Consider the following 19,920-nt stretch of genomic DNA (forward strand, 5'->3'; position numbering starts at 1 on the left):
GGGAGGCTGGGCGTCACAGGGCATCGTTATGTTTGATTTTGCTTTTTGCTTCTTTTCTTCATTGGTCACTAGGGCGCCTCGCCCGCAAAACTGTTAGGATACCACTTCATCAGAATGAATTTCTGTCTCATGCACCGCCGGCATTCATGTCTATGGTAATAGTACAGTCCCAAATCCATTCCGCTTTGCCAACCCTGGACGCCTGCCTTTGTCATCTACTCGAGCATGGAGGCCTGGTTGGTGTAAAGAACATCCACCACGCTGCTCAGCTTCTCAACCGTAGCCAGGGCGTGGTCGTATGCGCTGTCGCGCTCAGTCTCGTCAAAGATGATGAGGCATCCCGCGCCCTGATCCAGCACACCGATGATGACCTTGTCCAGGATCATCTGAGAAAGCTTACGCTCCACCTGTTGCGTGTCGAGGCCGACCATCTTTGCGATGTGGCTGATCTCGACGCGGGAGAAGGGTTCAATAACCTTGATAAGGTTTTGCTCCAACATGGCGTCGTACAGACGTCGCAGGTGGTTGCGGATGAAGGCGTCGCTGCCGAGCTGCTCGCGGTAAGACTGGAGGGCCTGCTCATACTCCTCCAATGATCGGTTCGAGTGCGCACGGGCAACTGCCTTCATGGCTTCGAGGTTCTTGCTGGCGTACTTCTGTGCCTGCTTGGACGTCATCAGGTTGTTGACGTCGTCAGCCAGGTTCAGCATGATCTTGCACAGAAGCATGTACTGCAGAGCGGCGGTAGCCTTGACGGACTCGTCCTGAGTGTGGTAGCCATCGAGGGCCTCGATGAAGTAGGAGAAGGCGGTGTTGAAGTCCTTGTCTTCTGCGTGGAGCATACCGCTCTGCATATCGAGGTGGGCTTGAAGAAGAGGCGGGGTGTAGACGGAAGCGGCGCTCGTGCGGGCGCTGGTGAGGGCGGCGCGAGCTTTGGGGATGTTGCCGAGGGCGTGGTAGACACGCGATTCGAGGAGCTGGACTTCGACGAGGACGAGCTTGTCGTCCAGGCGCTTGAGCTCGCGGAGCAGGCCGTTGATGAGTGTGAGTGCGTCGTAGTAGGATTGCTTCTGCATCAGGAGCGCGACCAGGCGGGTCTCGAGATTCTGGCGCAGGAAGCTGCGGCGCTCCGAAGTTGCCCATTCTATACATGACTTGGTGACTGCGATCTGGATATCGGTGCTGCCCTCAATCTTCTCGAATAGGTCAAGCAGGGAGCGGACTGGAGGGGTCCTAGTCAGCACGCCGTTCTATCACAACTGAGAGGAACAATAAGACGAATCCATACCAAGCTTTGCTGTCTTTGCCTTGGCGAATGAAGACAGGGTTGTCCGGCTTTTTGTGATCAGGTCAACGAGCTCCTGCGTCTTCCTGAGCGGGTTGTTAGCAAACATGGGGTCCCCACGATGTCATCACCGGACCAAGGAGGGGCTCACTTCTCATCCCGGTACAACTCTCCCAAACCAAGCAACGCCGTCTCGTACTCCTTCACCGCAGCATCGGAAGTTGCGGAGGAAGGGGGCTGAGAGATGATTTCCTTGTAGAGCTGCTCTGCCTTTCTTGGATCTGTCTTGGCCATCTTCTGTGCCTCCTGCACTCTCGCCGATTCGCCCTGAGCCATCCTGACTGATTGATTTCTCGTCAAATCGGATATGATAGTTTCGAATTGGATTGCTGGATTGAGCTCTTGTGTCGTCGGTGGTGTGAAGTGGTGGTTTGCAAGAAGATCGCCGGATTCGTGGTGGGTTGTAGGTAGCTTGGTACAGTGTCAAGAGCTCCAGCCGCCGCCTTCAGACAGGTCCAGGTTGCCATGACCGACGCAAGCAAGCCCAGCCGGCCAGCACCTTCGGTGGGCTGAAGGGCAGGGGCCACGCGGACCGAGATTGATCCGCAGCCTTATCTGATTGGCAATAATCCCCCGATAAGTCCCCACCCCCACTTAAATTTTGGGAGAAGTTCTGTGAGACTTCGGAGCCAACGAGGATTCTATGGTCAAGCAAGACACAGTATCGCGCCCGCCAACATGAAGATCAAAGCTATTTCCCGGAGCGTGGAGGCCTACCAGCCTCCAGGCGCAAATGCGCAAAAGCTTCCTCGGTAATTATAGACCACTGGCATTCGCAGACCTTGGCTAATAACAATACAGCAACCTCGATCCCGCCCAGCACCCTATGGAGCGCGCCAGAGAGTAAGTAGGCTTCGCCACATGCTGCGATCCAAGCTGACAAAGGAATACAGGTACACCAAAGCCCTGAATGCTGTCAAGCTCGAGCGCATGCATGCCGCACCTTTCGTCGGACAGATGGGCAGCGGCCATGTCGAAGGAGTATGTCCAAAATGAGAAGCAGAACGTCTGTTGCCCCCGATTTCTAACAATTGAACCAGGTTTACTCGATGGCCAAAGACCCGAACTCTCTCAAGCACATGGCATCGGCCAGTGCCGATGGTGTGATCAAAGCTTTCGATCTGACGAGCCGAGCCGAGATTTGGCAGACGAAGAGCGCCCATTCCAATATCGTGCGGAGTCTCTGCTGGACGAAGGACGGAAAGCTCCTTAGTGCCGCAGCGGACAAGACTATCAAGCTTTGGGATCCTTACAACACACCAGGCGACTCTCCGCCGATTTCCTCGTGGCTGGGAACCAATGGTTTCCTCAGCTTGTCCCACCACCGAACGCGAAATGCCTTTGCGGCGTCCTCTTCCTCCAGTGAGATCGCCATCTACGACCTCGAGCGACAGAGTGCGGCACCCGAGGTGCTGCGCTGGCCGAACGCGACCGACTCCATTAACTGTGTTTCCTTCAACCAGGTCGAGCAATCCGTTCTAGGAAGTACAGGCGACGACAGGAGTATCGTCCTCTGGGACGTCCGCACTGCGATGCCCTTGACCAAGACGACGATGACGTTTACCTGCAACTCTCTCGCCTGGAACCCGATGGAAGCCTTCAACTTCGTCGTTGGTAGCGAAGACCATAACTGCTACGTAAGTCACCTGAAAATTGGATTACCCCTGAACATGCGATTGACAAGAAGCAGATGTTCGACATGCGCAAGATGGACAGAGCGCTCAACGTCTTCAAGGGCCACGTCGCCGCCGTCATGAGCGTCGAGTTCAGCCCGACAGGTGAAGAATTGGTTTCCGGATCCTACGACCGAACAGTGCGCATCTGGAACCGCGACCAAGGACACTCCCGCGACATGTACCACACCAAGCGCATGCAGAGGGTGTTCAGCACCATGTTCTCCCCCGATTCAAAGTATGTTCTTAGTGGTTCCGACGATGGCAACGTCCGTGTCTGGAGAAGCAACGCTACGGACAGATCAGGCATCCGATCCGCCAAGCAGAGACAGGCGCTCGAGTACAACGAAGCCCTGGTTGAGCGATACAGCCACATGCCGGAGGTCAGACGTATCAAGAAGCACCGTCACCTGCCTAAGGTTATTAAGAAGGCCGGCGAGATCAAGAACATTGAGCTCTCGTCGATCAAGAGGCGCGAGGAGAATGAGCGCAGGCACACCAAGAAGCAGTTCGAGAGGCGGAAGGGCGAGAGAGAGAAGCAGATCTTGGCCCGAGAGAAGTAGGCTCATTCTGGATTTGCCACTGCTGGCGTTATTCTCTTGCATTGTTCGGCGTTGGGGCGGCTTGTTATGTCCATGTAAAAAGGAAAAGGGGGAATAGTCGTGTGAAAAGTGCAACTTAGATAGGGTTATACCACGGATCAGCTCGTTTGGTCAAAAGAATGTAGCAATGAAAATGAAATAGAATCATCAAGCAGGCTCATTAATCTCATTCATTTGGCGGGGACTACCTATCCGCAATGAAGTAGGTATCCAAATCTGCGTCTCCGGCCTCCGCCTGCTCTCGGACGGCCGACATGTCCGCCGGGCTCGGATAAGCTGAACACAGCTCGACGGCGGCGCTGACGGGAGTGGGGTCTCGGCTCGTCTGGCCGTGGAAGATGGGCGGCTGCCAGGGGCTCCGGGGCGTTTTAGTGGTCGTCCCACCAGGGGTTTCCAGGGGAAGCTGCCACCAGGGGAGGGGCCCCTAGGGCGCTTGGCCACCGTTTCAACGCCTCAGGTCCATCCACATGTGACGAGTTCCCGCCAGAGCGTCAAGCTCCCTTGGTGGCCCAATTGAGGTTTGGCTGTGCGCTTCTTCGTCTCATCTTTGTGCATTTTTCCACTTCCAACGCTGGACGACACATCTTCACTTTTTTTTTTTCCGAATTTCTTCTTCTCATACTCTTCTCCTATTTGTTCGAATCTGTACAGAGAGCGACATCTATACGATCTCTCCTAATAGTCAACTCTCGGAACGACGTAGAGCTCCTCCGCTGCTCGACCCCTCGCACCACCACCACCAACATCCTCCCCCAGAAGCCCGCGATGGAATACCCACGCCCACCCCAAAGCGACTCGTGGTTCGCGCCGCTCTCCCTCGATCTCCTCGTTAAGGTCTTCAAGATCACGTTCTTCCACCCCTTCGTCTCGTGGATCATCCCCCTCTGCTTCCGCGCCCAGGCTCTCCGCTGGGACGCCCCGCCCATGCTCGTGTCCATCGCCTGGGCATGCTTCATCACCGTCTGCTGGATCGCGCAAGCGGTCAACCTGCGCATCGCCTACGGCCTGCCGCGCGAGGTCGACCTCACCGAGGAGGTCATCGTCATCACGGGCGGCGCCAGCGGCCTGGGTCTTCTCATCGCCGAGGTGTACGGCATGCGCGGCGCGACTGTGGCGGTGTTGGACGTCAATGACATGGAGAATGGCGAGGCGCGGGGCGTCACGTTCTACAAGTGCGACGTGACGGACAAGGCACAAGTTGCGAGGGTTGCGGCGCAGATCGAGAGAGATGTGAGTTTACCAACCGCTTACAAGGCCAGAATGCGCCATCGCAAAGAACAGAAAGGCTAACACTCCTCCAGCTCGGCATCCCAACCGTCCTCATCAACAACGCCGCTATCGTAAAGGGCAAGTCCCTCCTCGACCTCGAGTTCGAAGAGATCGAAAAGTCCATCACCACGAACCTGACCGCACACTTCTACACCCTCAAGACCTTCCTCCCGCCCATGATCCGCGGCGGCAACGGCGGCACCATCGTCACAATGTCCTCAGTCCTCGGCCACCTCGGCGCCGCCTCCCTGACGGACTACACCGCCGCCAAGGCCGGCGTCACAGCCCTGCACAAGTCCCTGACCGCCGAGCTCGCCGCATCCCACCCAGAGATTCGCACCATCCTCGTCGAGCCGGGCCAGCTGTCGACCCCCCTCTTCTACGGCGTGCAGACCCCGCACGCCTTTGTCGCGCCGGTCGTCGAGCCCGTCGACGTCTGCAAGGAGGTCATTGCCGCCATCGACGCCGGCAAGAGCGCGCACGTCGCGATGCCGCTGTATGCAAGGTGGATTCACTGGTACAACGTGCTCCCCGTCGCCGTCCAGCAGATTGCGAGAAAGGTTGCGCGCGTGGATACCTCCATGCAGACGTTCATCGGCAGGCAGGAGCGGGGGATGAGCGAGAAGAATGGGAGTCTGATCTAGATTGTGTGTGTGTGTGTCGTTTCTTATGTTTCCCTGCACAAATATCCATGGGAAATCCTGCGGTGCCGGCACCGAGTGTGGTTTTCTCTGTAATGCCAACAAAAGGCGGGACATATAAATACGATCAAAGTCTCAGGACATTTACGAATGAAAATATACTATAATTTCAAAAGAACATATCCCGAATCTTGCCAAGTCTCAGTCCTTCAAGTGCTCGCCTCCTTGTCCTGTGAGCCAGACAGGTCCTGGGCAGGCGATACCCTGTTCAGCCCGTCGAGTTTTTTATACGTCAGAGCATCGAGGTCGATTCCGTCGAGAGCACGCGCCTACTCAAGATTAGCTTTCTTACCTCACCTCGCGGAGTAACACCATTATAAGCGAGCAGTGAGGTGGTGGGGAGGCGGTTGACAAGGGAAATCGTACACTGATGCCATAAAAGTCCTCCTTCAAAAAGTCGATCCCCAAACTCGATCCGCAGGCACCGCAAAACATTTGGTCCTTGGTCTTGGTGTTGAACCGGTAATTCGTGCACTTCTCGCGCGAGCCGTCGTGCCAGGTGACGTCCTTCTTGTTTGGGTCTGTTTTTGGCAAGAAAAAGTTAGTTGTTGCTACGACTTTTGTAGATTTTAACCCTCGCCTCGGGAATATGCTATGGATTTATGAGAATATGCCACAAGCAGGGGGTTTCTTCATGATCGAAGCCCCTTCGGCTCTAAGTCTCGATATGAAAGAAAAGAGCTTACAGATGAGAAGGTACCCGCTGCGGCGGCAGATGGAGCAGTTGCAGTTGAGGACCTTGTACCCTTCCTCCAACGGCGGCGAGAGCGTGAGGGAGAATTTGATGGTGCCGCAGTGGCAGCTTGCGTCGTATGTCTTTGACGGCTTGGGGGCTTCTTCTGACGACATTGTTTTTTCTTGAGATGGCTCTTACTATTACGAGTTCGGGTTTTGGGGCCGATGAGTCTAAACAAGAGTTGGAATTAGTTGAGGATCTTTGGTTAGATTTGGCCTCTAATATTGTGTTAGACGCGGTGCGAATTTGAGTGTGAGTGAAGAGTGAGGTGCGAGTGGTGGTGGTGATGGTGATATGACGCTGCTTACTTAACCAGCTCACAAGTGGTTCACAACTCGCTTACCTGACTTGACTATGTCAATGGTGGACTCTGAGGAGGAAACTCGAGAAAGTCGTGCATGTATGCAAGCTTGCGGGAGGTTCTAAGAAGTGAAATGACCCTACCATCAATGTTGTATGAAGAAGAGAGGTTGCTATATAGACGTGAGCTTCTAACAACTTGTGTCATAACACAGGCAAGAGGGGGAGGGGGGTCGTAGAGGGATCCGTTAATAACAAGTGTAAGAGCTATCTGAACCCAGCTTATCAAGAACACAGCCACATATTTCCCCTCACTCTTTTCATTTCCCATCACGTTTGAGTGTAAGCATTACACTCGTAGCGTTGGACCTAGCCCGTAAGATCACAGACCTGGCTAAGGTAAGGTAGCTACTGGACACGGAACCTACTGGGGCCGCACCCCTTGAACTTCACCATGTACAGGTAGTAATTGGCTTGCACCAAACGTCTGCTATTCTGTACGTCGAGTTGTGAATCAGACTTTGTATGGGTAGGTGGACGGGTACAGAAATAGACGGGCCACAGAATCCATCGTCCGGCATCGTTCGACCTGCCGCATCGGGCCATGTCACCGCGCTGCGCGCCCTGCGAATGGGGATCCCAGAGATGCGGGCAAGGGGCCTGACACTAAGGTAACGGGTACCACCACATCATTGAGATGCCGATTTGCGGGGTCTTGGCATGATGTGATCAATAGTCGAACAGAGTGTATGGATAAACGTGCCTGTTACTAGCAGGGAGGGAGCAGGATGGGTCTCTCAACTGCGAGCATATTCTATCGCTGGGAGAGCACGGGCAGTCTTTCAGGTGGATACTTGGATAAGCTTATTCCATATTTTTCTAGCATTAAGTTGTTTTGGTTGGGAGGTTGTAATTAATCGTGGAAGACTACGGTAAGGTTTGTGTGTAAAGGCAAAAAAGGTGGTATCAGATGAACGATGCTCGTCATAAACATCTTTAAACAAGAGATGAAAAAGCCCTGCTCACACTTTTTCCCCCCGCCTCCATGGTATCATCAAATTCCAAAGACCACATGAAACAAGACAGATTTGTGTCTTTATACATACGAGGTAAATATCGCCGTCAAATCGCAGAATATTGAGGTTAGGTTTTTGTTCGGATGGCAAACGGTCGAGAAAATACTATTCTTTTACACAGCATTCTCGGCCTTGTTGCCGCTCGTCCTCGCTCTGCTCGCTTCCATCGCGGCAATGGACGGCGGCTTCTCGTTGTCCTGATGGTGGCTGGTGTGTCCGTTGCTCAACGGCGCAGGCACTAGGTCCTCATCATCGGGCTCGTCGGCGGGCGCGGCGAAAGTCGGGGCATACGCAGACTTTGCGCGGATCTTGTGGCCCCAAATGTAAAAGATGACGGGAATGGGCACGAGAGCGATGGCGACGCAACCCAGCAACGTCGAGGCCCACTGGATGCCCATGCCGTTGAACATGTAGCTCGCGAACAGCGGGAAGCCGGCGCCGCAGAGGGAGCGGAGGAAGGTGTTGCCGGCGATGGCGGAGGCGGCGAACATGAGGTAGGCGTCGACGAGGTAGTTGAGGGCCTGGAGGAAGATGGACATGAGGCCGAAGCCGGTGAAGAGGCCACTGAGGGTGGGTACGATCCAGTGGACGTCGGCGCGGTAGCCGGACCAGCCGAACCAGAAGATGCCGATGGCGAAGAAGACGCCGCCGGCGATGACGCTGGGGAGGCGCCACTCGGGGATGGGCACGCCGTTGTTGGCCTTGAGCTTGCGGAGGTACCACGGCTGCTGGAGGAGGACGGTGACGCCGGCGATGAGCTGGCCAGTGATCATGCCGAAGAAGGTGAGACCGGACTGGCCTGCGCCGAAGCCGTGAACGCCGCGGAAGACAAAGGGGTAGGCGGTGAGGAAGAGGTACAGCAGGCCGTAGATGAAGGCCATGTAGACGGACAAGGCGGTGACGATGGGCTCGCCAAAAAGGAGACGCATGGGGCGGGAAAAGTTCTTGTTGACGAGCTCCTTGAAGTCGATTTCGATTTCCTCCTGCTTGGCGTGGATGCCCCAGTTGCGAGTGCGGCGGCGCAGCTCTGAGGCCTTGCTGACGAGGATCACGGGCGGGTACGTCTCCTCGAGGAAGAAGAGGTCGAGGAAGAAGGCGAGGAAGCCCATGAAGGAAGGGATGTACTCGGTCCAGCGCCAGCCGAGGTGCGACTCGACGATGAAGCCGCCGATAAAAGGCGCCAGGAGCGGGCCGGTGAAGACGGCCATGGAGAAGACGGTGATGGCGGTGCCGCGGGTGCGGTTGTCAAACATGTCGGAGAAGACGGCGGCGACGACAGCCAAGGGGCACGCGCCGAAGAAGCCGGCGAAGAAGCGGCATATCAAGATGGTCTGGAGGTCCTTGGCGACGGCGCAGCTGATTGTGAAGATGGAGAAGCCAAACATGGAGAGGACGAGGGGCAGTCTGCGGCCCCTCAGCTCGGAAAGGGGTGCCCAAAGTGTTGGACCAAACGCAAAGCCCAGGACGTAAAAGGAGACGCCGAGGGTGCCGACGGTGGCGGAGACGTTGTATTCCGTTGCAATAACTTGGGTCGCTGCTGAAAAGATACTCGAGGTGAAGGCCGACGTCATCGTGGTGTAGCCAAGCATTGCGGCTGTAAGCAACCTGCGAGCCAAGACATGTCAGTTACTAACGCCCCCTAGCCATATCTCACCGAAACTCGACAATTGGCATTGACGAACTTACTTCTTCTTAATCGGCCAGTTCTGCGCGTGCAGAGGATCTTCCGGCCCATCGAATTCCACAACGTAGTCCTCCTGCTCCGGCAAAGGTGGCGGGTACGGCTTGCCGGCGCCCATGGCCGGTAGAGGCCTCCTCGACTCCCTGCTCTTGATGCTGCGGCCGACGGTGTTGGAGTGCTGGCTGCGGGCGGTAGCAATGCGGCTCAGGGCCGTCGGGTGACGCTCGAGGTCATTTTGGGTCGAGACGCGGCTGATGCCGGTGCCGGTGGGATACGCGGCGGTGCGGTCGCCCGTGTGCGAGGCCGTGGAGGAGGAGGTTGAGGAAGAGGACGCGGAGAGGACCCGTTCGATCTCGTGGCTTTCGCGGCCGTGGTAGCGGTTTGGAGAGGCGGCGCGCTCGGCGTCCGCGATTTCGCGGTCGACTTCGTCCATTGCCATTGTTGGACGAGGTCGCTATGTGCGGGTTGGGTGTTGGTTTGGATGTTGTTTTGAGATGCTAATGTCGGCTATAGATGCTTGACCAAAGTGAAGAACGAGCCAGGGTGTCTCGCGACAGATCAAGCAGTATGTATATAACGCCAATGGCTAGAGACTTTCCTCGGACGCGGAGTATGGGAGCAAAGAGCTCATGCAATGGTGCGTTGTGCTGACAGGTAGCTTGGAGCTATTGTGAAGGCGGCGCGCCGAGCTAGCTACGTCAATCTAGTGTAATGTGGAAAAAAGGGTCGGTGATGTGATGTAGGGCCGTCTCCCAAGGCAATGTAAGCGCCAGTCAGATTCGGGGGAGTTCTAGATCGGGGACAATGGCAGGAACTGTGCGATGATGTGTTCGTAGGAGGGGTATAAACTGGAGATGCTAGATGCGCGATCAGACAAGTTGGGTGGTCCCTTCGTCTTATGAATAGTGAATTTGTCTGGGCGTTTTCCGAAGATCCAGAGATATATGAGAGAGATGGGGGGGAAGGCGAAAGATCAGTTCAGATGAAAAAGCAGAGTATTAGTGAGGAAGTGGGTTTGAGGTTGAGAGAGAGTGGATAGGGAAGCGGACTATAGGTGCGCAAAGGCCGAGGGCGAAGTACTATGTATGGAGATAGTAACATAGAAAGACGAAGCAAGACGAGGACGGAGATGGAAAAAATCAGATTTGTCAAGTCAAGTATGAATGACTCTGTTCTCAGCTGATGGATGGGAGCCGGTACATCTCCCGGGTGACCAAGCCAAGGGGGAAAGAATGTCGGGTGTGAGTACTCGAACATCTGGGTCAGGACGGTAAGGTAGCAAATGGGGTCGGCAAGGTCCCACTTGGGGAGGCCTAAAAGGAGGAATCCATGGAAAATCCACGGGCGCAACATGCCTGCTGAGATTTTCCTTCTTTGCGGTGCAATTTTTTGGCTTGCGCGCCCAATGCCCATACAAAAACTTCGGCAAGGACTTCGGCATCACAAAAAGAAAAGCGCGAACGACACGAGCCGAGTGGGAAAAAGGGTGTGGCCCAGGCACACGCCGCACACTGCAGAAAGGAGGAAAGACAACCTGGAATGTGGGCCCGGACGGGGCCGGAGGCGGTAGCCGGCACTGCAACCTGGGAATTCTCGAATTCTTGGTGGTGATGGAACCCAGCCGAGGGATGGGCAAGGTGGGGTTCCCATCTTGGCCTTTTGGATTGTCAGTGTCGCAGCTTTTTTTTTTCTCCTTCTAATGTATGCAGCCGTTCGTACCTTGCCCTCCCCTGACCCGATCCTGCACGATCGATAGAGCCCAGGGAGGCAGTGTTGATACAAATTCGACATGTTGCACGATCTTTCTTACAAATGCGGTTCGTTCTTAGTCACTTGCCAAAGGTTAATGTACCTGTAGACAGACGCATATACGCAACAAACAGAGAGTGAGAGGAGACTATGGATTAGACTTCCGTCATCCAATAAGGCTACCAACTTCAATCCATCCGGGAAGGAACACTCAATCGAACTTTTCGCAGAGTTTCTGCACACCCACAGCCCTCCCGATGGCTCGAGCAAAGCAGTACCTACCTTACTCGGTAGAGTAGGTACACAGCAAATCAGAGTTTACCATGATCCTCCTGAACCGCGCCCTAAACCAGGTAAGCCAATTAACTAGAGTTTTTGCTAACCGGTCGGATCCGACGAATAAACCCATGGTACGTACAAATGTCAGAGAAAGGTTAACACCGGCTATGATGTCACTGGGGGTGGACAGTCTGGACTTAAGCCCATCCAAAGGCGCGGTGCCTCCGAGAGAGAGAGAGAAGAAGAATTGACGACAGTTGTATCAGTACGGTAGAAAAATTACCTATCGCGGCAATAATTGACTCCACCTATTGTCAATTCGTTTCCAGTTATCAAAATGCCAGACTCCCGTCACCCATTAATATTCTCTCTCTGTTCTCCCTCTCGGCCCCGCGCCCTTTCGGAACCATCCTATGGACTGCCTTTAGTCATCAGCCTTAAACGTCACCTTGCGTCTGCCCGTATGCCACTTTCCTGCGGCACTGACTAAAACAACGTGCACAACGCCACGGCATCCCCGGCCGTGTGCATCCAACTGTTCGGGGCCTGTCCGTCTCTGTCCGTCTCTAGAACGCCGAATGACTACCTTGATCGTCGTCACCGACGTCGCATGTGGGATACTCGAGGATTACACGAAGAACACAAGACGGCAAAGAATGAAGAGCAGGCACACACACACACACATACACACACACACACAATTAGTCACAAAAAAAAATGAAAAGAAAAAGAAATCACAACAAGGAAGGGGAATACGGATTTACGGTAAGATTACCTTTATCCCCTTCAGGCCTCAAGAGGATGATCGTGGGTCCTACAGGCTAGAGCCCCCCGATCTGTCATTTTCTTTACAAGCTGACATGCCCATCCACAATTTCCCACGGGCCGCGGTCTTCGGCCGCTATTGTAAACCCTCTCGCCGAAATGCCCAACCCAGAGTGACAGCCCAATGCCGCTTCTTGCCGCCTCCTGGGTTTCCGCCCTCCGAGTCTTGAGCCAGTCCAGAGCAGGAAGAAACAAGAGGGTAAAAAATGTCCCGAATGAGCTGGTTTCTCCACCCACACTTGACACAACGATCTAAGTGTTCCAGAAAGGTCTAGAATGCTTCATCGCCCCTCCCTCTCTATCCGTACCTACCTTACCGTAATCTTCGGGATACATCAGATTTTTTTCTTCTACCAATGCCGATCTAATTAGTATCCGTAAAGCAAGAATCATTTTTAGTGTAATTGCCTGTCTTGATTCGCTATTGTCATCTTAAATATGTAGAGTACTAGGGGGTATCCCACCACCCTTTGTAAAACAGAGAGAAAAAAACAAGGGGTTCCCGTATGCACAATTGCACACACCACGGGCAACCATGCCAAAAAGTCCTCGCCGGCAATCCGAGGCTATCGTCGGACGCCCCATCCGTTCTCTAGCAGATTCGTTGCCTCCTCGAGACTCAACCCCGACGTCTCGGGATAGATGCGCCAGATGAGCCCGTAGCCCACCAGACACACGAGCGCGTAGAGCACAAACGTCCACGACGGGCTCAGCGCGTCCATGAGCGGGAGGAACGTCAGGCCGACGACGAAGTTGGCGCCCCAGTTGGTCGCCGTCGAGACGCCGCTGCCAATCGACCGCACCGCGAGCGGGAATAGCTCGCTCTGCATCCAGGGGACGTTGCCCAAACCCAGCGCGTACGCCGCGACGTAGCCCATGATGCTGACAAGGATCAGCACCGCCGCGCCCCTGTCCGTGCCTGCTCCTTCGCCCGTGCCGCCCTCCGAGGCCGCTGCCGTTTCGGGCCGCAGATCGACGAAGGAGAAGCCGTATGCCGAGAGCATCAGGCCCGCGATCATAAACGGCAGAGAGTAGAGCAGTATCTTGCGTCGGCCGATGCGGTCGATGAGGCACAGCGCCGCGACCGTGAAGATGAAGTTTGTGACGGCGACGCTCATGGCGGTGAGAGTGGGCGTGCCGAACCCAACCATCTTGAAAATGGTCGCCGAGAAATACATGAGTGAATTGAAGCCGCACAGCTGCTGGAGGCCCTGGAGCAGGCAGGTGATGACCAGCGCGCGCTTGTTCCTCCCGACCGAGAAGAGCTCCTGCCAGCCTCCCCACCACTCCATGCGCGGCGAACCCTCACGCCTCATGACCTCCCTCTCCTCCCTGATTTCAATCTCAATCTCCTTGATGACCGCCTCGGCGTTCCTCATGCCGCCGACCGTGTTCCCCAGCACCCTCTCGACGACCTTCTTGGCCTTGAGCGACTGGCCCACCATGACGAGCCAGCGCGGGGACTCGGGCATGAGGGCGAGGATCGAGCACTGCAGCGCCGCGGGGAGCGCCCCGAGACCGACCATCCAGCGCCACCCCGTCGACTGGCCGCCGTACTCGGCGAACGCCCAACCGATGATGTAGGCGACGACCTGGCCGAGCGTGATGAAGAGGACGTTCATCGTCACGAGCCGGCCGCGGTGGCTGGCGGGCGCCAGCTCGGCAATGTACAGGGGCACAACGAAGCTGGCGGCGCCGACGGCTAGGCCGACGATGGACCGGCCGATGACCATGGAGGTGACGGTGCCGGCCCAGGCCTGCATCAGGGCGCCGAGGATGAAGAGGATGTCGGCGACGAAGATGACGCGCTTGCGGCCCAGCGCGTCGGCGACGATGGAGGAAAAGGGGGAGACGAGCAGGGCGAAGAGGGCGGTGCTGGAGGTGATGATGGACTTGTCGAATGTCGTGAGGACTCGGTTCGATAGGGAGGTGTCGATCTTGACGAGCGTTGCTGATATTACGCCCGTATCATCTGCACAAAGGAGTTTAGCATTTACCTATTTCTATTATCCCATGGACGGCAGAATCGGGGGCGCGCCGAGACTCACATCCAAAGAGCAATCCACTGATGCCGGCAGCAAATGTGAGAAGCCATACGAAAAGACTCGGACCCGATTGGCGTGCATGCTTCATGGACGCGGGTAAAACGTCGGCCTCCTCGTCCGCGTCCCGGTAGTCAAGCTCGTCGTCCCGGTCCTGGCGGCCGGCCATCAGCGGAGCATCGATTGAGTCGGGCATTTTGGCGGTAGATCCAGGCCAAAAAGGTTGGTTTTTGGGTGTGTACGTGTGTGTCCTGTTTGTCGGGTCTTTATTTTATCATTAAACCTGTCGCAAAGTGTCGAAGAGAATGCAAAGGAGATTGTGAGAATGCCTTTCAAGAGGCCATGCTGCGGAGTGCGTCTCGGCACCGTCGGTCGGAGGAGAATGGAGGATGGGAGGCGTAATAGGGTAGGTGATGGCGATGCTCCAAGATTCCCTAACAGCGGGATGCCAGCCACGTTACGTGTTTAGAGTTGAGATGTCGTAGCCTCAAGTCCTCCCTGGGTCCGGAAGCTTGGGGCTTTGCGGGGCACTTTGTCACCCGGGCCCCATGCACCCGCCAACTGTTTCGGGGATACTTTTGTGGTATATGTGATGCGGGCACCGAGACAAAGTATCATCTTATCTCAAGGGCCAGGCGGGGAGGGCCGCATCTATCGCCCGAACCAGTCAGCTTCAACACTCCGTGAATCCGAAACTCGGCAGCTGTTCACCGCCCTCCACCGCGAAGCACTGATCATTTGCGCTGCGGAATGAGGAGCCGCTCAGACGTCGTCATCTTTGGGATAACCGAGTGAGTCTCTTGGAGTGCTGTGCTTTTCTGTGGAGGTTGTTGTCGATACCAGAGTCTGTAAAGGGGAAATGGTGACAATTTCAATCCAGAGATTGAAGCTGGTGTAGGACGGCCGATCTGGGATTGCGAAAGGGACCTTTGACAGGACTCATGTCCAAACCAGGACCCGTAACTCTAGCTTTTGAATTGAACACTGAGTTGCAAAGTCTCAACGCTGGGCTGTCGCCATGCTCTTTGCTCGGCAGACACATCCGCAACGTGAGACGAGTCGAGATGTAAGTAAGGTCTGGAAGAAACATACTTTACGTACCTTCGATGTGCTCAGGAGGCGCAAATTTAAGTGGATGTCACCTTTGGCTCTTCGATAGCTAGGTAGCTCAATCCTGTAGGCGCCGCTTCAAATGCTCGGTGTTCGCTTAGAGTGAGCCAAGCAAGCTTCCGTCGCGACCTTGGTACGGAGTATGCTGCTTTGCAATCACTTTGTGATCCGAACTTTCAACTTCAGATCAACACGGTTCTCCGGACTTCTTTTGCGCGCTTGGCCGTTTCGGGTGACCGAACACTTGCTGTTGCTGGATACCCACCGCAGCCAATAGACTGTGCGCTCAAGTACACGAGGATGTTGCACATTGTGACCTCGATCGTGGAACCTTGGCTATGGAAGAAGCGCTGAGTTTCACAGATCTCGACAATCGTCGTTGGTCTATGATAGAGTATCTCTCACTCAATGTCATAGTATAAACATCTAATCGGCTGTATAGTGTAGAGATAAGGCACGTCATGTCGCGTGGGTTTTGTGACCTTTGTGGTATGGACCGAATGGCTTGCCGGTGACACACTCACCATCACCAGCGCCCGTTTCTTTCGTTTTCCAAGACTTGCGGCGGGCCAATAGAGGCGTGATCGAGAGAGTCGACTGTTTTCGGTGGCTTTCGTTGGAGCCCCGCCAAGCGAGCGACCAAGACTTTGCTTGGCTAGAGGTAGATAGCATGGCACACCTCTGAGTTGCTTGTACACGAATGAAGCATCTCGCCGATTGTCAAGAAGTAATGCTCTCTTCTTAATAGATCCTAGTTTCCTTGGAATCTGTGTTGAGTTTTCGAAGCATGGCTGTATCGACATTGGGCCCCGGTTCAATTTTCAGGCTCGGCCTAGGCCTTGGCCTTGAGAGCAACAGACTCCGAAGCCAATTGCTGGATTGCTAAGGCAGTGCAAGAAATGGGCACCTTGCAGCATGCGAGGTAATGAAGAAGCTTGGGTCGGCCACAGGCAGGCACCGCAGGGTTCGTTAAACTCTCGGGCTACATGTACGGATACTCGTTGCAAGTCGTTAGTTTGTCAGATGTCAGATGAGGATGGTGCAGGGAGAGACGTTTGCGGGCCTGGCTTTGCGGGCGCGAAAGGGTCTCGCCCGGATCCTTGAGTGGGCACAATCTATTCTTAAGGTAGGTAGGTACACAGAAAGTGCTTTTGTGCGTCCCGCCAAGGCAACGGTTTGCTGGGCAATGAAGAGTGAACACGAGGAAGAGTTCGTGTGCCGATTCAATTATCGCGAAGAGAGAAATGACAGCCTATTGAGCAAGCGTGGACATACGGCAAATGTCGAGTAATCCGGGGGATCGCCACCAGGGTGAGCGTCGAATGAGCATGTGGAAGAGTATACATGTAGTCTCTAGTCGCCAGTGTAAGGGTGGTAGTAATTTTGGTGAGTGTGAGAGGGTGATGAGTGCGTCGATCTTGGTATTCCGGCCTGTTGTCGAATTCTTTTTCCTGAGTTAAGCACCTCATATATCGAGTGGGAGAAGTTGAGATGGCTCGAAAGCGGGCCCAGGGCCACTCCGAGTGCCTGGGACAGATCTGGCGATCGTGCTTGCCAACAACTGTCAAGCGCCAACTCGGCTCGGTCCCATCCATGTCAAGCCGCTGTCGCGATATGAGTGAGTGCTCTTTCATTGTCTTTTGGAGGAGAAATCCAGCAATTCCGGCTTCCCTTACATAAGGTAAAGTGCCCTAAGCAAGTATGGCCTGCTGGAGGTAAGCGACGGGAGGTACCGGTACTTTCGTCCCCCTCCCGCTCAGTTGAGGAACGCACGCGGAGCAAGTCCGACCCCACCACTGCATTCCAGCTTGCACCTTCCACTGTGACCTTGCAGCAAGAGCAGCAAGAGCAGCAGCTTCCGTCTGGACCTCCTCCCCCCGCCGCTCCCACCCTTCCTTCCATTCCTCTTCCCGTCTAGTGACCCGACCTCCACTCTCTCCACTGACACCGGCCGGCGGACGTCAAGAGCCTGGCACTCCGACGCTCATCCTGGCAATTCACTTCTGCATCACAATCCTTCGCTCCCGACCGCAACTCGGACACCAGTCATGTCATCTCTCCCGCTTCAGCATCCAATCAAGCAAGCCTAGAGACACTCGAGGGTTATCAAACGAACATGGTACCGCCGGGTGAATCGTGATGAGGTGAGGCCGGGGGCATGCTATGCTCTAGCTCCAATGGAGAACCTGCACTTCGCCTGCCTCGTTGCCCGCAACATCTCTCCTGATGCAGCAGAATATCCGTACTCTACATTACGGATATACGGGCACTTTCTCGACAACAGCACCGCACAACGACTCCTTCCACAGCTCGTGTGCTGACCCGGAATCTGCTGTGATCAGACATGGCATGGCACGATGCAGGGTTTAGCCAAGACAGCGAGTATCCAAGCGCCTGGGGCTCTCGAGCTTCTACTACCAAAAAGTCCAAGAAAGCATACCCAAAACGGCACATTACGACCCTTCCGTGCCTCCCTCGACACCAACCATTGATCTCTGTGTCCCAACCCGTCCATTACTATTCGACAGTCGCCGATCGATGGAACCTCCTGTTGGTGCCGGGGAGCCTAAATGAACCGGGGGCTCGCGCAGAAGAGTGTGTGGGTTGAAGGAACCAGTTGGGAAATCCTGGCTCGCGGCCTGCCTCTTGCCTGGCAATGAGCCAGCCTGCCGGTGCCCACCGGTTGTACCGCCGCCCTCCCGGCGGCCAGACTTTGAAAACGCCCGCTCGTCTGCGCAGTGCAGTGCTCCTATTTGTCTGTTGGCTCCCCGAAGCCTGTTCACGGAGTCTGCGAGCATATTTCCCCTCCAAGACAGGTCAGGTCACGTCGACCGTACGCCCTATCGAATTTCTGCCATCCTCGCTTCTTGTTGCGCAACGATGTATGATACTGCCCATCTTTCGAGGCGGATACGAGCCACGAACACGTCTGAAGCTCAACGTTGGAAGAAGATATGCTCTTAGAGTGGGGGTCTTTCTCGTCGACCCCTACCAACTGCAGTACCTACACCTTTGGGGATACCCCACCATCACCCACGCTGTACGCTGCGAGCCATGACGTTGGCCAGCTAAACCCCTGATAGAGGGATCCCCCTCAGGGTCTTGGGTACGAGCCTACGATATGCGAGCCTGCGAGGTGCCAGGTGCGAGAGTCAGGAAGCGAGCTGGCTGCGCGATGACCTGATGTGACGAGCATCATTGATGTCGCGTGCATTCAACATACATTCAGTCGACGCCAACGCACGCCAAGAATACCTTCATTGTTCACCCGCACGGCATGGGGGATCGGCCACGATGCGCTGTGGACGAAGCAGTGTAACAGCAAGAAAAGGCAAGCCCCCGTACAGCAAGTGCTGACTTGCAATGTACGATGCCATGCACCCCGGGTGCGTGCGGCATCCCGCCAGCGAATTTGGAAAGCGTGCCTATCGGGCTGCCAAAGCGAAATTGGCGCTTTTTACCGAATAGACGACGGCCCCAAGGTTAACTAACTAATACAGAAGAGATGGCTACTTAATTATCCGTACCATATGGGACAACCATCACTCTCGGACTCGAAGGTTTTCTTATCTCGCCGCCAGCCCGGCCAATGAGCTTACCACGTCATGCGAGCCACAAGCTCAGAGTTCCCCATCACGAGTGCCGGCAAAGTAAAGGCAACTTGAGAGGACTCAGGGCCAGGGGAGATTTCTCACCGGGCACCTCGACGGGCACCTCGAATGTACCACCACCGTCTACAATGGCCACGGCAGCGGCAGGCTTACGAGTAGGGGACAGGGTTCGGGTGCTTCGTACAAGTACAGGTACAGATACAAGCCGTTCCGCAGACCTCGTCCCTCCCCCTCCCCCTTCTCCAACTGGAAGACGCAGACGGGGCGAGGGCACGCGAGAATGAGACTGAAGGCTCATGCAACCGCGCTTGCGCCCGCAAGCCGTACGCCGGGGCCTTCTTCGCCTTCTGTTACTAGTGTGTTGCCAACCTTGCCCCCGCTATGCCGCCCGCTGCGTCCCCAAAGGCAAAAGCCAAAAACGCCCCATCCTGGGTGTGTGGACTTGCTGATACTGGGCAATTGTAGACGAGTGTTGGGGCCCCATTTGCCCATCGAGAACGGGGACCAAAGTACCTCTGCCTACGTCTTTGGGAGACGTGGTACAAGGGCTGCCGCGAAAGCCAAAGGTAAGGGTAAGCTGCCTTCTCTCTTTAACTGAGGGTGCCCAAACATGGAAGCAGACGTGGACGGACGGACTCGACATGGAACTGACCACCAACCCGACACTTCCTCTGACCCCATGAAAATAATTCCGTTCCCGTCCAGTACCAATCTGATCTGCTTCGTCTCAAACATAAACCTCGCACACTCCCAATAATCTCTTCTTGCTGGTCCTATTCTTACAGCTCGCAGCTCTCAGCTCTCAGCTTTCAGCTCCCACATCCCGACCTCCGGCAGCTTCTCCCCCAAGAACCGGGCTCTGAGGCACGCGGTAATGCAGCCTGTGTCACCAGCGTCCTAGACGGCAGGCACGTCACCGCA

At 55.4% G+C, this 19,920-nt stretch overlaps 6 protein-coding genes across 6 annotated transcripts; 2 read left to right on the plus strand and 4 right to left on the minus strand.

Moving 5' to 3' along the window:
• Positions 1–215: 215 nt before the first annotated feature.
• On the minus strand, positions 216–1,621 carry BDZ83DRAFT_566509 (PCI domain-containing protein; the record flags this gene model as incomplete). The annotated part of the gene is made up of 3 exons (XM_060503855.1): positions 216–1,222; positions 1,289–1,371; positions 1,437–1,621. The coding sequence occupies 3 exons, from the start codon at positions 1,619–1,621 to the stop codon at positions 216–218; spliced, it is 1,275 nt and encodes a 424-aa protein (XP_060370637.1).
• Positions 1,622–1,971: 350 nt separating this feature from the next.
• Positions 1,972–3,778, plus strand: BDZ83DRAFT_601636 (WD domain-containing protein). Its single transcript, XM_060507116.1, has 5 exons — positions 1,972–2,097; positions 2,147–2,188; positions 2,239–2,326; positions 2,386–2,982; positions 3,036–3,778. The coding sequence occupies exons 1-5, from the start codon at positions 2,024–2,026 to the stop codon at positions 3,579–3,581; spliced, it is 1,347 nt and encodes a 448-aa protein (XP_060370638.1). The 5' UTR covers positions 1,972–2,023; the 3' UTR covers positions 3,582–3,778.
• Positions 3,779–4,385: 607 nt separating this feature from the next.
• Positions 4,386–5,533, plus strand: BDZ83DRAFT_747362 (short-chain dehydrogenase; the record flags this gene model as incomplete). The annotated part of the gene is made up of 2 exons (XM_060513424.1): positions 4,386–4,850; positions 4,922–5,533. The coding sequence occupies 2 exons, from the start codon at positions 4,386–4,388 to the stop codon at positions 5,531–5,533; spliced, it is 1,077 nt and encodes a 358-aa protein (XP_060370639.1).
• A 206-nt stretch (positions 5,534–5,739) lies between these two features.
• On the minus strand, positions 5,740–6,439 carry BDZ83DRAFT_747363 (glutathione-dependent formaldehyde-activating enzyme; the record flags this gene model as incomplete). The annotated part of the gene is made up of 3 exons (XM_060513425.1): positions 5,740–5,859; positions 5,957–6,111; positions 6,277–6,439. 3 exons carry the CDS (start codon positions 6,437–6,439, stop codon positions 5,740–5,742), a joined length of 438 nt encoding a protein of 145 aa, XP_060370640.1.
• Positions 6,440–7,815: 1,376 nt separating this feature from the next.
• On the minus strand, positions 7,816–9,822 carry BDZ83DRAFT_715631 (major facilitator superfamily transporter; the record flags this gene model as incomplete). The annotated part of the gene is made up of 2 exons (XM_060511766.1): positions 7,816–9,307; positions 9,389–9,822. The coding sequence occupies 2 exons, from the start codon at positions 9,820–9,822 to the stop codon at positions 7,816–7,818; spliced, it is 1,926 nt and encodes a 641-aa protein (XP_060370641.1).
• A 2,980-nt stretch (positions 9,823–12,802) lies between these two features.
• Positions 12,803–14,474, minus strand: BDZ83DRAFT_715632 (general substrate transporter; the record flags this gene model as incomplete). Its single annotated transcript, XM_060511767.1, has 2 exons — positions 12,803–14,208; positions 14,285–14,474. The coding sequence occupies 2 exons, from the start codon at positions 14,472–14,474 to the stop codon at positions 12,803–12,805; spliced, it is 1,596 nt and encodes a 531-aa protein (XP_060370642.1).
• Positions 14,475–19,920: the final 5,446 nt, after the last annotated feature.

The sequence above is a fragment of the Colletotrichum acutatum genome, assembly GCF_030867785.1.
Source record: "Colletotrichum acutatum strain CBS 112980 chromosome Unknown BDZ83scaffold_6, whole genome shotgun sequence".
NCBI lineage: Eukaryota > Fungi > Ascomycota > Sordariomycetes > Glomerellales > Glomerellaceae > Colletotrichum > Colletotrichum acutatum.